The 15,377-nt window shown below is 34.4% G+C and overlaps 2 protein-coding genes across 2 annotated transcripts; one reads left to right on the top strand and one right to left on the bottom strand.

Annotated features, from left to right (window-relative positions):
- Positions 1 to 1,860: 1,860 nt before the first annotated feature.
- LOC138905613 (uncharacterized) lies at positions 1,861 to 3,080 on the bottom strand. The gene is made up of 3 exons (XM_070194132.1): positions 2,553 to 3,080; positions 2,327 to 2,498; positions 1,861 to 2,213 (listed from the first exon to the last, which is right to left on the bottom strand). Exons 1-3 carry the CDS (start codon positions 3,078 to 3,080, stop codon positions 1,861 to 1,863), a joined length of 1,053 nt encoding a protein of 350 aa, XP_070050233.1.
- Positions 3,081 to 4,869: 1,789 nt separating this feature from the next.
- LOC104092522 (geraniol 8-hydroxylase-like) lies at positions 4,870 to 10,762 on the top strand. Its single transcript, XM_009598134.4, has 3 exons — positions 4,870 to 5,375; positions 5,568 to 6,040; positions 9,953 to 10,762. Exons 1-3 carry the CDS (start codon positions 4,964 to 4,966, stop codon positions 10,559 to 10,561), a joined length of 1,494 nt encoding a protein of 497 aa, XP_009596429.1. The 5' UTR covers positions 4,870 to 4,963; the 3' UTR covers positions 10,562 to 10,762.
- The last annotated feature ends 4,615 nt before the right edge of the window (positions 10,763 to 15,377 follow it).

Here is a 15,377-nt window from a genome sequence, read left to right as displayed (position 1 = left end):
TTAGGCAATGCAGCTCCTCCATAGAAGTGTAGCACCATGTTGTGTATATCAACACCAATAACATCCCAGCATGTTTGATAAAACAAGCCAGTGAGTCCATCAGGGCCACTAGCGCTCTCCCCACTAAGCTCAAAAACTGCTGTCCTTACTTCTTCAATTGTTGGCAATCTACTAAGTTCCATATTCTGATCCATAGTGACCATTGAAGGTACATTATTGAGCAAGGAAAATTCAGAAGCATCACCTTCATTTGTGAACTATTTTTGATAGAAGTCCACTGCAGCTGTAGCCGATTGCTCCTGGTCTTCAATCCATACCCCACTGCCACTTTTGATCCTCTTCAGTTGCAATTTCTTTCTTTTGCCATTGACATGATTGTGAAAGAAACTTGTATTCCTATCTCCTTCAGCAAACCAAGTCATCCCAGCTTTTTGCTTCCAATACTGCTCCTCAATACTCAAGTATTTCTTCAATTCAGATTGAGCCTTTTGAAGCACAATCCTATTCTCAGTTGTAGGCTCTTCTTCAAACAACATCTCCTTTTACCTTAACAATGTCCTCCAAAATAGCCAATTGCTTGAAGATATCACCAAATGTTTCCCTACTCCATTTTGAGAGTGCTGCCTTCATCCTCTTGATATTCTGCTTGAACATCAAAAACTGATCCCCTATGAAATCAGCTTCCCAATTCTTCCTCACCACATCCTTAAATGTAGCATGCTTTGTCCAAAGGTTCAAGAATCTGAAAGGCTTGACAAAATTGGTTGTTTGCACCTCACATGTCATTAGCAATGGTGCATGATCTGATCCAGTTCTGATTAGATGCTCAACTTCAATAGTTGGCAACATGTTCTGAAATGGCAAATTCATAAAAATCCTATCCAATCTCTTGAATATACACTCAGTATTGGATCTCCCATTCTACCATGTGAATGGACTTCCTTTGTATCCTTGCTCAAACAAACCACAAGAGTTTACATAAAATGCAAAATCCTTATATTCAGGAGGGTGTACTAGAAGTCCCCCTATTTTCTTATCTTCATGCAATATCACATTGAAATCCCCTCCTACCAACCATGGTAATTCCATATCACTTGCTAAATAATACAAGTGATCCCACAAATCCAACCTCTCCATTGCTGAACATTTTGCATAAACAAATGTCATTATCATGTGCTGCCCCAGGTCATGGTGAAACACTCTCGCAGTCACCTGTTGCTCAGTATCCTCCACTAATTCCCATTCCACCACTGCATCAAAAAACAACCATATTTGCCCATTAATATTTGCATAAGCAGTCTCCATATTCAACCTCCATTTATATCTATCAATGAGTCCATTCTTTTGAAAAGGCTCTATCAATGCAACTATACAAAAATTATGCTCCCTATTCATGTTGATCACCCTAGGAAAGGCCTGTTGTGTATTCACAGACCTTATGTTCCATATTAATGTTTTGATCTTCATTATTTAGATAGAGAAGCTGCCCTCCTAGGCATTATTCTTGAAGGTTGTGGTGGATCTTTACTCTGATTCTTCTTAGTTTTTTTTACCTCATTTAGCACTAGTTGTGGGTGATAAATCCTCTTTCCTAGCCACTTGTTTGAAGTTTTCTGCAGTTGATTCATCATCTCCTTCATCCTCCATTGAATTTTGTCTCAATAAGTCTTCATCAATTGGTGTCATATTGTGTGTAACTAAATCATATAAATGTTGTAGAGGAGTCTTAAATGGAATATTAATATGTAATTGCATAGTTTGATCAGTGCCAGATTCCATAGGCACTTCCTATATTTCCCCATATGTTCTTGGAACAATTGCCCGCTCATCAGCCTATTTATACTCCTTGAGTTGTAGCTCTTAGACATACGACGCAACACTATCTACATAGGCCAAAATTTCTCCAGTGGCACTAAGGTTGGGGTTTACTGTAGCTGCCTCGTCAGGTGAACCTAGCTTTAGGGCTGGCGTCGCCAGCCTAACGCCCGGGGAGCCTGGCTTTAGTCCTGGCGTCGCCAGCCTAACGCCCGGGGAGCCTGGCTTTAGGCCTGGCATCGCCAGCCTATCGCCAGGTGAGCTTGGCTTGTTGTCCTTCTTCACCCTGTCTTCTGTTGTCTTTGTTTTGCCCAGCTGATCATCCTTAACCTCAACTGCATCACTCCATAAGACCTTTGTAGAGTTTACCTCATCAAGATCCTCAATTTGCCCAGAATCTTTAAATGTTTGAGATAGAATCGCATGACAAGATTGGTTAGTGGTCACATTGAGTTATTTTAGCTCCTATTTGCTAGTCCCAAACCTTCTATGAACCCAGTCGATTATGGACTGAATCCAGAAGGAGTAGGACCATCTTTAGAACTGAAGACTGGTGTTTCCCCCAGTTGGTTGTTCTCATTTATATCACTTTGTTCCTTCTCTAATACTGCAAATTTATTCCTTGTTTGAACCTTGTTTGTCTGATCTTCTTCGACCTCCACCAGTGCAACGTTATTGTGCACCTACTGTATACCAACATTCACTGGCACGATTGCATTGCTAGTTTGCCCATGTACCTGGGTTTTGTTATTTTTGTTGGTTCCCCGATTATCCCGAACTTCCTTCCACTGTTCACCTACGTTCCCGGCTACTTTTTCGCTCGTAAGAATCATTAAAGGGGTAGTGTGATTTTTGGTTTTTCCTTGTTCATCAGCAGTAGTATTCCAGTTGTTCAACTCAGCAAGATCATTCCTTTTCTTGGTACTTCGATTCTCAATAGGCTCGGGGTGCAAACGCCAACATTTAATTTCATCATGTCCTTGTAGTTTACACTCCTTACAATATTTTGGTAGCATGTCATACTGAATTCTCATCCATTCTATTCGAACACCACCAGAGGCTTCATCATCAATATCCAATCGCACCTTTTTAGGTAGTTCGGCCAATAAATCGACAAAAACTTTTACTCTTGCGCAACTCGGCCTAGTTTTGTTTGTAGTTGCGGCGTCAAGACACACAGGCCTTCCCACAGCTGTAGCCAAAGAAAACAGAGTTTCCTTTACAAAAAAGGTAGGAAGCAGTCCAGGAAAAGAAATCCACGCCATCGCCATCGGAGTTTCTTCACCCGCCTTAAATTTTGCATCGTAGATAAGAGTACACAATTGGTATTCGTACCCATCTTTGGCTTTGATGTAGTACGTACTCTTCGATGTGAAATCGAGGAAGTCTTGCCATAGAGTTAATCTAATTAACACATGACGATCTCTAATGAATCCGATATTATACTCACCTTTGATACCATATTGAGTTGGAATTATTCGGCGAAGCTCGTGAATCTCCGGAGATCCATATGAAAGCTTACCAATGATAGCATATTGGAGGCCTTCAATCACGTTCATTCGATCTACTTCCGCCTTTGTGAATTTAACCACTGGTTAGCCATTCAAATACACTGCTCGTCGCAATGGAATGGGTTGAATTGAAGCTGCAGGAGTAACCATCGCTGGAGGATTTAAAGAATTTGGTTTCAAAATCTTAGAGTAATCTAGAGGAGCTGGGTTGGAGTTAGTTGTTGTGCAACGCTGGGGGAGGGCAGACCAGCCGGAAAAGCTGGATGGCCGCCGGCCATTGAAGCCTAAAGCTCCAGCTTTGTCCGCGATGAACAGTGATGAAGTCACTGTTCACGGTACTGTTTGGTTGTTCACTGCTACAATGACGGCGTAAATTTTATTTTTAGGGTGTCGGGAATGTCATTTTTTTTAACGGATTAAAAATAAAATATGTTCACATAAACTGAAAGTCTGAAACTCAGGGAGTAATAACGTTATCATATGCTATTCACAACCTTTTACTAAGACACACATAAATTAGAATTAAGCATGTTGGAATTCTTGACTTTGCTAACAATATTTCCCTTGAAAGCTTATGATTTCTACAAAGTCCTTGTGATCAAGTAAGAGGTTAAGAAATGAGAATTATTGTTCGTATCTGCAGATCCAGAACTCTTTTACTGCAAGAAGTTTACTTACATAATGTGATTTATCTTCATACCTACTAATTATGTACTCCCTTCGTTTCAATTTATATGAACTCATTTGACTAGGCACGGAGTTTAAGAAAAGAGAGAAGACTTTAAAACTTGTGGTGTAAAATGAGGCACATATATTTTGTGTGGCTATAAATCATTGCATAAAGGTAAATTGTTTCTAAATAAGGAAAGGGGTCATTCTTTTTGGCACAGACTAAAAATAAAATAGGTTCACATAAATTGAAACGGAGGAAGTATAAGATACTGAACAGTTTTAACGTGCTTTAGCACGAGCTAACCACATCTAGTTTAATACTATGTCACAGTAGAATGCTCCTCTGCTTTAAGCAACTGAGATATTATTATATACTCCCTCCGTTTTAATTTATGTGAACCTATTTCCTTTTTAGTTCGTGCAAAAAAGAATGACCTCTTTCCTTATTTGGAAATAATTTACCTTTATGTAATGATTTATAACCATACAAAATATATGTGCCTCATTTTATACTACAAATTTAAAATTTTTTTCTCTTTTCTTAAATTTTGTGCATAGTCAAATAGGTTGATTAGAGGGGAGGAGTAGTAATTGTTTTGTAACTACCATACATTTCTTATGCAATTTGCGTTGAGCCGACATACATTGATTGAGCTGAATCTCTCGTCGCACTCGTATACTGCCAAGCTAAAGACTAAACGACAAAACACATGCAACTATGCAAGCCTATTAAAGAATGCTAGACTTGAAAAACATAGCTGCAGTAAATTAAAATTTGGTGGCATGTTGACTTGTGCAAATAATTTAATTCACACCATTTTTTTTTAACCTTTCTTGTAGAAATTATGAAGATTAAAAAAAATGAAAATCTTGCTCACTCCTATGACTCCATCGCCTATAAAACCTCACTAGACTCAATTATAGAGCAAGATTAAGCAGCCCCAAATTACAGGAAGAAAAGAAAAATGGAGAACGTGACCATTTTGCTAGGATTGTTGTTCATATGGATTTTGGTGTATGGAGTGATGTCACTTGGGAGAAGCAAAAACAAGAAGAGACTTGCACCAGGTCCATTCCCGTTGCCTATTATTGGAAATCTTCACTTGCTTGGTGACAAACCCCACATATCACTAGCTAAACTCTCAAAAATTCATGGTCCAATTATGAATCTCAAATTAGGCCAAATAAACACAGTGGTCATTTCCTCATCAGTGTTGGCAAGAGAAGTCATGCAAAAGCGAGATTTAGCCTTTGCCAACAGGTCTGTCGCAGACGCGCTACGTGCCCGCAATCACTCTGATTTCTCTGTTGTTTTTCTACCTGTCAACTCTCGCTGGAGAACACTTCGCAAGATTATGAACTCTAACATCTTCTCAGGTAAATAGACGATTGCATTTTGACCCCTTGGATTACCCTTTTTTATTCATTTTGATGCAATAGTTTGTTGGGCATTTCGAGTTTAACACATTAAATCAAACCAATAAACGAGTTATAACTCAATCTATTTGATTTTTTGCAAATTGAGCGACTGACTAGAAACTGGATTGATTTTATCACTTGTATTCTCAGGTAACAAGCTCGATGCTAATCAGCATCTCCGAACTAAAAAGATCCAGGAGCTAGTTGATCATTGTCACAAGAGTGCCAAAAATGGTGAAACAGTGGATATTGGCAGAGCAGCTTTTAGAACTTCCTTGAATTTGCTGTCAAACACCATTTTCTCTAAAGATTTGAGTGACCCATTTTCTGATTCTGCCAAGGAATTTAAGGACTTGGTGTGGAGCATTATGGTCGAGGCTGGTAAACCCAATTTGGTGGACTATTTTCCCTTTCTTGTGAAAATTGATCCACAAGGTATAAGGCGGCGCATGACCGATCATTTTACTAAGATTCTTGACCTTATGAGTGGTTTGATTGATGAGCGGCTAAAGGAAAGGAAACTGAGAAACCATGCAAATGTTGATGTTTTAGATGCCCTTCTTAACATTAGCCACGATAGCCCTGAAGAGCTTGACAGGAATCTCATCGAGCAAATGTGTCTGGTTAGTTTTTTCCCTACTCTGATTTTCCTCAATCCATAATTATCTGTTCATTTCTTTTACTATTTAATTGTTCTTCTCCGTGCAAAGTATAGTCAGCAGTGGCGTAGACACTCTATGCCGAGGGTGGTCAAGTGCGCACCCTTCGCTTATTTTATACAGTTATATTTTGAACACCTTTAATATAGTGAATATAGTGAAGTGAGGCAGTCCAGCGATTCAAGATTTTTAAAGTGACATTTTGTTCATGGGTTCAAAGTTTTGCTTATTTTATTTGCCAAAACTAAAACCACCATGTGTGGGCTATTTGATTCATTTTCGATCTAAAATAAATTCTAATAAAATAACTCATAGAACTTAAAATTTGTGTAGAAATAAACAACTAATTTTAAAAGTAATTTTTTAACTAAAAGTTATTTCTTAAGTAAATTTTATAATTTAAAAGACAAGTTCCACAAAAATTTATTCAACAAAAACTACAAATCCTCTTGACTCTCCCTTTCATTTGGTATGCTTACTTTTATAAGTAAAATTTCTAATATTGTCTTTTTGTTATTTTTAATTTTGATTTATAATAGTATAGTTCTATCAAAAGTTTTTTTTTATTGTTTCGCTATTTGTTGCCTAGTTTGATCTAAACAATTAACAATTTCGTAACCATTCATTGACAAAAAAATTATTCATGTGCTTAAAGTTTGAATACCCTTGACGGAATTCTTGCTACACCACTAATAGTCGGGTGCAAATGTGTGAAGTTGTGATGGACTAACTCTCAGCAATAAAATTATCTAACTATTATTATGTTACTTGTATCTTTCAATAATGTTGTCACATCTGTGTCATATCCACAAAAAATACATAACTTTTGACGATCTCACACGCACATTGACATTTTTGAAGACTCGGGGAGAAAGAACTATGATGATCTTAACCGTGACAAATATTTAGTGTAACACTATGCAGCTTTTCCTTAGTTGTATGTTCAATAAGTAGCTTGGTTAAGGGCTTCTGCAATAATGCCACGCATTATGAACACTTATTGGTCCCATTTTTGCTGTGACAGCGTTTCAGTATGTCCAATTGACAACAGTATGTGATGGAGCGTTTTACCAGCTAGATTTGTTTTTTATTTTTATTTTTATGAAGTAAGCGGTGATATATATATATATTATATTAAAAGCACAAAGGCTTTTAGCGAAATATCATTCGGTTTTTTTACCCTTTAAAAAAAGATTTCACATTGAATAAATTTATAATTTTAAGTTGCTTTTATAAATTTTAGGACTTTAAAATCAACTAAAATTTGTTTATTATCTTTCCTTATTAAACTAGGAAGCAAATCCTAATATTTAGCACTTTAAATTATTAAACTTTTTACCTTATATGAATGTCCTTATTTGACGTCTATTAATATTAACGCTTTAAGACCTTATATGAATGTCCTTATTTGACGTCTATTAATATTAAAACTTTAAAACTATATTAAACTATATGATTTTCTTATTATTCAGAACTTTAGATATATGCGTAATATTTTCTAGAAGTAAAAAGCCCAACAATTCTGGAAGCACAACAATGATTCAAAATTGACATACTAATGAACAATGATTTTGGAAGCACTAAAACGAATCAAAATTGACATACTAATAATTTTTAACTATTTGAAATCAAAAATTCTATTGAACAAAGTTCTAATTATAGTTAAATTTTAAAATTGGGATGAACTAATATTAAGAATTTGATAATAAAAGTTAATTTATATTCTTTAATGTTGAGAATTTGATAATAAATAATTAAGTTTTTGAATTAACTAATGCAAAAGAGTTCAAGTTAATATTTCTTTTTAAAATTCATTATATAAGTAAGTTTATTTGTCACATCGACAACTCTTTAAGGTATATAAATTAATTTTTGTAGGAAGAGCATTAATGGTGAAAGAAATTTAAAAGGTCAATTTATGATATAAATTTAAGAGTGAAATTGATAATAATATGAATTTGAAGCAATAAAGATGAAATAGTAGAAGACCAAATATATTATAAATGAGTTATCATTTGTTTTATTTCTTTATTGCATTCGGTTATTAGTCTTATAGGCGACAATGTCTCACTATATTATCTTTTTAAATTAAGTTAGTTGTAGTAAAATACTATTCAACATTAGTTACTCTTTAAACTTTATATTGTCACTATTAATTTTTAGGAAGTATAATGTCAACTTTCATCCTAAATATTTAGAAGACCAAAAGATTTAATTTTAATTTTCAAATTTTCATATAAGTCATTTGTAAATCACAAATAAGGCATCCAAAAAACTTTTATGGTATATGATATCTTTATTTATTGAGCTAGCTAAATGAGAACAATATTTATTATGTTCAAAAAAAATATTTTTATTTCTTTATCATTTATTTTATAATTTTATATAACTGAAATAAATTCTATTAAGTCACAATTCAAAAAGTGGTAAATCTTTTAAGAAGATATTATTGTCGGAAATACATATATAGCAGCTACATAAGGCTCTAATTCATGGCCAAAAAAGAAAAATTGAATTTAAATTCAATCCACTATTTATCAAGATCTAATGGTTTGAATTGATTTCCTTACGAAAATATGTTGGTGTAATTTTAATTTTTAACATTCGAATGTAGTAAATTTTATTTAACAAAAAAGTTGGAAAAAATACAATAAATACATATTTGACTGCCCGTAAGACTACAATCTAAAGTCAAATTACCTATTGATTGCACGTTCAGAAACCTCTTTTTTCTCCTTTTTTTGGTTTAAAACTTTCAATTATTTCTACACATGTATTGCTATTTCAATATTTTGTTTGTTCGTAATCTTCCATGGTTAGTTATTAATTATTGGATAGGCTTTTGAAAGTTATTTAGTTCTCTTTCTGATAGGTTTTTACAGAAACGTTCGATTTTCTTCTATTATATTTTTGTATTTGATATTTATTTATCTAATGAATATAGTATTCATAGGATTTTGGGACGAAATTAGGAAGAATGAATTCTTTTAGTCTTTTAAATTTTTTTAATGTGCCATGTATTTCATAGTTCGTATAAATTTTTTATTGGCATGATAACATAATCCTATTAATTTATGATCTAAGCTTTAATTATTGATTTAAACTTCATGCCGCTTAGTATTTTTTATGTTCGTCTGTAACTTTATTCTCATATGTGATATTTATTTATATATTGTTCTCGTGCCAGTTTTGGTTGTACAAACTTTTATGAGATCAGAATAAGTAGACGACTTAAAAGAAGGGAATAAAATGGTGAGAATAACCCTAAATATTTTGAGATGACTAGATTCATTTTTCTTATTCCAAAACTCTAATTTTCTAGATTGTTTTCTAAATTTTTCCCCCCTTGAAATAAAAACAATTAAAAATGTAGTACAAGAAAAACATATAAAATCAGGATGAAGCATTTATAGTCAAACATATTATTTTTGTACATATATTTACTTGACGCTGGGCACACGTGCAATGCACGTACACTAAACTAGTACTATATTAAAAGCACGAAGGCGCTTAGCAAAATGTCGTTCGCCTTTTTTACCCCTTAAAAATAGATTTCACATTAGATAAAATTATAATTTAATTATTTTCCTAATATTTAGCACTTTGAAATCTACTAAAATTTTGGCTATGAAAACTCCTAATACTTAAAAACTTAAATCAAATAAATTTTTTACTTATAAATGTTTTCCTTATTGCGATTGTATAAAGTAACTAACATTTTTCCTATATGTATACGATAAACAAATTTACTGATGAAAATTTAGATCTAATTTTATGTATATATATATATATATATATATATATATATATATATAGATGAAGTAAGTGGTGATGTTTTATCTATGTCATGGGATCTTACAATAGTAAGTTTTACAGGACTTGTTTGCAGCAGGTACTGATACAACATCAAATACATTGGAGTGGGCAATGGCAGAACTACTCCAGAATCCACATATTTTGGAGAAAGCCCAAGAAGAACTTGCACAAATGATTGGCAGAGGTAAACTAGTAGATGAAGCTGATATTGCACAGCTACCTTACTTGCGATGCATCGTGAAAGAAACCTTACGAATACACCCGGCGCTTCCTTTCCTAATTCCGCGCAAAGTGGAGGAAGATGTTGAGCTTTGTGGTTATATTGTCCCAAAAGACTCGCAAGTTCTAGTGAATGTGTGGGCAATTGGGCGCGACTCTGGCCTATGGGAAAATCCTTTGGTCTTTAAGCCAGAGAGGTTCTGGGAGTCAGAAATAGATGTTCGAGGTCAGGATTTTGAGCTCATACCATTTGGTGCTGGTCGGAGAATTTGCCCTGGATTGCCTTTAGCTATCAGGATGATTCCAGTAGCACTAGGTTCATTGCTAAATACGTTAAACTGGAAGCTACAAGGTGGAATTGCACCTAAAGATTTGGACATGGAGGAAAAATTTGGTATTACCTTGGGAAAAGCCCAACCTCTGCTCGCCACTCCATTAATCCCACTCTAGCTATAGTGATTTACTACTTAAGATTTTAACTTAGTAGATAAGAGTAGTACAACATCTATCATTTCTTTGTGAATGTTAAAAATATATTAATGAATCGGGCTAAACGCGTTATGGATGAACGCTCACGCACTGTCAAAAGTCTACATGTCATTGTATTTGTAGAATCTATCCTTGAAATAAGACGATGTCTATTTTTCATTAGCCTCTATGGGATGTAAGTTATGTTATCTAAATATCTGCAGACTGCCGGAGGAACTAATAATTATATATTCATTTGCTTGGCCTAGTCTTATTAAAAGACTTAAACCTTGGAACATACAATTTAGCTAGTGCATGAGTGAAAGTATCGAAGAGTCAATTAAACTTTATCATTTAGAGAATGGATAAGTCGTAACAAGGTTTCCGAAGGCGAATCTACAAAAATGTGCACATTAACAAAAACCTTCTAATTATTATTATTTCTTTTGCATATATTGGACAAATCTTTTATTTGCCTGGATTGTTCTATTTTAAAGAGGATGAGATAAACAACATATATCAAGTAAAATGATATATTAGTTGTTAACTAGGTTGAAAATTCAAAACTATATCCTCCATGTTCAATCCTTTTGGTGAGATGGCACCATCAATTTCCCGATAAAATGAGTTCAATAGTGATCTAACATCATATTCCGTATGTTTCAATTTATGTGACATTATTTGATTGGATATAAAAAAAATTTAAAAAATTTAGAGTTTGCGGTTTTAAGCATTATGGCTATAAAAAAGATAATTTAAAGGTAAAAATAAGAAATTTAAAGATATATTATTTTTCAATATAAAGAAGTATCCTTTTTGAAACAAACTTACAAAAAAGATGGGCTGATATAAAATAGTAAAGATTGGACGAGACACCCTATTTGGTCGCACCCATTATTTATACCCATATTTTAAAAATTATTTAACCTATATACTAATTTTGACAACTTCAAACCAATTGCCTCCTCTTCTTCCTCCTGCAAGCTATGTGCTCATTTCTTCCTCCTCCTCCTCCTCTTCCTCTTTTCTCTCTCAAATACACGAGACTCTATGTAAGTATTATTGATTGGATATGAAGTACACAATTATTTAGTACTAGGTATGAGTTTTGAGTTAAAATCACCATTACAGAAATTTGAAAAATCAAATCATTAATTGAGATGTTGAAGATCTAATCTTGAAATCATCTCGGACTCTAGGTATTTGAATATGGAGTTGAATGAACGTATATCAACATTGATTTGAAGATTTGAACTAGAAGTACAAAGTAGGAAACTACATTAAAACTATTTGAGTCTCGAGTTAATTTTCGAAGATTTTGCTCCTGCAGTTTCAGGTTTGTTAATTCAAAATTATTTGACTGAAATTCTTGGACCTGTACTCCTTGTTGGAAACGTGATTAAACATTGTCCGAGAGCGTGAAACTCGAAGAAGCATCTGGGACTCAATTATTGAATGTCTTTAAAGATACGAGTCTAAAGTTTGCAACTATCAGGCCAGACTTTAGAAAAACTTATCTGAAGTTCAAATATAACAAGTTGATTTTGTCTAAAGTTTGCACTACAAATTAAAGAATTTCAGACTAATTTGTCTAAAGTTTGTACTATGAATTGAAGTTTTCCCGATTGTCTTTGCAAGTCAGGCCAAACTTCAGGCGAAAATATTTGAAGTTTTGCTTTGATAAGGGCACACTTCAAGAAAAAAATTCCGAAGTTCAAATTTCAGACTTGTTGTATTAAATAAGCTTCCAATGGTTCGGCCTTGTTGAGAATTGACGCGAGAGTTTTGCTAATTAGTCTGAACTCTGAAGTTTGCACTATGAACTGAAATTTGCTTGATTGCCTTTCCAAGTCAGGCCAAACTTCAGGCAAAAATATCTGAAGTTTTCCTTTGATAAAGTCATACTTCAGGCAAAAGATTTTGATGTTCAAACTTAAGACATAATTTTTTGCTACTTCAAACATGTATGTAAGTTATCCGAAAAGTGGATAGACTTGTAATTTTTTGTGTAAAGTGGATATAAATTCAATGGTAACCCCAATACTAGGTATAGATGCAAATACCCTATAAAATAGATACAATTTATCCTGATGCCAAAGGTGCGAGGCAAATATTTTGGAAATGCTTTTTAAAAAATGAGTTCCAAATCTGGGGTGTCAAACGTTGGAACAAATGAAGTCTCTTGGGATTAAAAGTGAAATTGTCCTGGCACACATAAATGATTCTCAATCAAAACAGTCCCAAACCAGAGCATTGAATTCGGACTCTTTTGACATGATTTAATATATTACTTTCAGATTGAAATTCCGCTATGGTCAAGGGTCAAAACGATTTTTTTTCGACGAGGATAATATTAGACCAAAAGTTTAATACATGAAAAAATTATTCAATTTCACATAATACATTGGTGTTTTTGACCATTTTCCTTACAGAAAGTGTAAGTAAATAGTGGAGGTGAAAGAAAAAGTATGATATCAGAAGAATGATATTCAATAACTTTCGTTAATAATTTTCTTTATAGGTGACATCATTTAAATCATTATATAAAAGAGGTTAGCAATTGCTAAATCGATAATTAGAATACTTTAGCCGCCTCAATAATTTGGTTAAATTATTCAGGAAATCTGGTGGATGATTGATGCCCATGGAACCTGAAATGATAAGATAACACGACACTCACCCGTTCAGGTGCTTTGCATTTCCTTTCAAAACCTGGAAATTCATATTTATATAAAAATTCAAAATGAATTGCTATTTCACCTGGAAAAGGACAACGCCACTACTTTCTACATTTCCCGGCCCTACAGAGCTTTATTAATAATATTATTATAGGAGAAAAAACAAAACAAGTTGAGCTATAAGAAAGGAACATTGGTAACAGCATCTGATACAAGATTATATATGTGTAGCAAATCATGAACAAGATTACATGAAGTGGACGGATCCAAAAAAATAAGAAAAAACCAAAAATAAACTAGTCTAATACTATGAGATTTTAATATATGATGATCTAGATGTAGGGTATTTTTCAAATTGAATCGATTGACTAGGTGAAAAACAAGTTGAATAACCCAAAGTATCTCATGAGTATTAAGTTTATAGAGAATATTATAAGGGTGGTGAGATTTGTGGGGACATGTTGAAGATTTGGCAGCCAGAAACACATCATCCTAGCGGTTTTCTTTGTATAATTCTAAGAGATCGAAGCAAAATATTTCATATGTTATGAATGTAAAACCTCATCTATCTTTAGTTATTGCGTTCCTAGTGCCTCTCTTAAATTCTGTTTCCTACTCGTTGTCCGCTATTTGTATTAGAACCGGATTAAATCTGAATTTCTGCCGAAAATTTTCACATACGAGATAAATCACTCTTCCACAAAGATGACTCCATATCTAAAACTTAAACTAAATATCTTTAATTAAAAATGAATAAATACTTATCGTTCTACCACGGTCCTTGATCGTTTTTAGTGCCTACCATGGTAACATTACTAGGCTGCTAATTATGCCTGTTTTAATTTGCCTGGCTATCCCATCCAAGAAGATTATTTGTGGTTTGCAGCGAAGTAAAGGCAATTGGAGGCTTTCATATATGCGTCTGTCCGTACGTATTCTTCTGAATATCTATTGCCTTTTTATATGGATTCTAGTTGTTATGTATCTAAATATGTTTTTATTAAATGATCGCACGAGAAACTGACACGTAAAGCCGAAGACAGAAGGTAATCGGATTCGGAGGCAATGATTTTGTGAAATAAATCGAAGAGAATGATACTCATAAAGATGAAATAAATACATGTCACCTGGTAGCATTTAATGAAGAATATTCTACAACATTAAGTACATGACCCGTTATAAAGAATATGACATTCACTGCATGCCGTTATACATTCTTCAATGGCCCTCATAATTATCATTAAAGAGGGACTTGATCCTAGGACCTTGTTCCCTAGGTGCAACTATAAATAGTGAGCTCTATTATCATTGTGAATGGCACAAACTTTCTGAAAAATATATGCTATACTCTGTTCAAAGCTCAATATAATTCTATCTTCTTGCTCATATATATCGTTACTATATCCCCGGAAGCTCTGCTCTATGAATTACGATTTCTGCTGTTTTATCTCCATTTCAAGGCTAAGTATTATATTTTTATCTAATTAAATTATTATTTTGGGATCACATTAATTCACTTGTCTATAAACCACGTATATATTCAAATGTCCCATTTTACAGGCAAACAGTTTGGCGCCCACCGTGGGGCTTAGACAGTTGTGTAATTGAGTTGATCCTTGCATCTATTACTAACTCGCACACAACGTTGAGGTTCAAGGAAATCAGCCTCAGCACGAGGATTCAATTAGTGATACCTGCAACGAGGGGAATGAGGCCACGTCGGTCCACGGAGGACGGTATCCTCGACATGTTCGAGAGGCGACTCTTGATGATGTTGAAGAAGAGCACATTATCGAAGCAGTAAGGATCTTGCAGGAGCAACAAGAGGCCATTATAGGCTATCTCACACGACAGGATAAGGTCATGGCGGAGCTGAAGTAGGCGTTGTCGGGTGTTTCAAACAACGCGAATGGACGAGGTCCAGTTCCTCCGGGTGCTCCCGCAAATCAAACAACGTAGAGGGTCGACAACAACACCCCGAGGGGTGAGGTCAGCTTCGATGGGGTGGGGAGAGCAGATCCGGTTACAACAACGAGAATGATCCCCTTAAAGTAGAACTCATGCAGTTTATGAGGGAAGTAAACGCCTGAATGGGTCAAATTCCGGGCGCACCAGTGGTG

Source organism: Nicotiana tomentosiformis, chromosome 2 (assembly GCF_000390325.3).
Source record: "Nicotiana tomentosiformis chromosome 2, ASM39032v3, whole genome shotgun sequence".
In the NCBI taxonomy this organism is placed as follows: Eukaryota; Viridiplantae; Streptophyta; class Magnoliopsida; order Solanales; family Solanaceae; genus Nicotiana; species Nicotiana tomentosiformis.
Note: the sequence above shows the minus strand (reverse complement) of the source record. Positions and strands in the feature narration are given on the sequence as shown.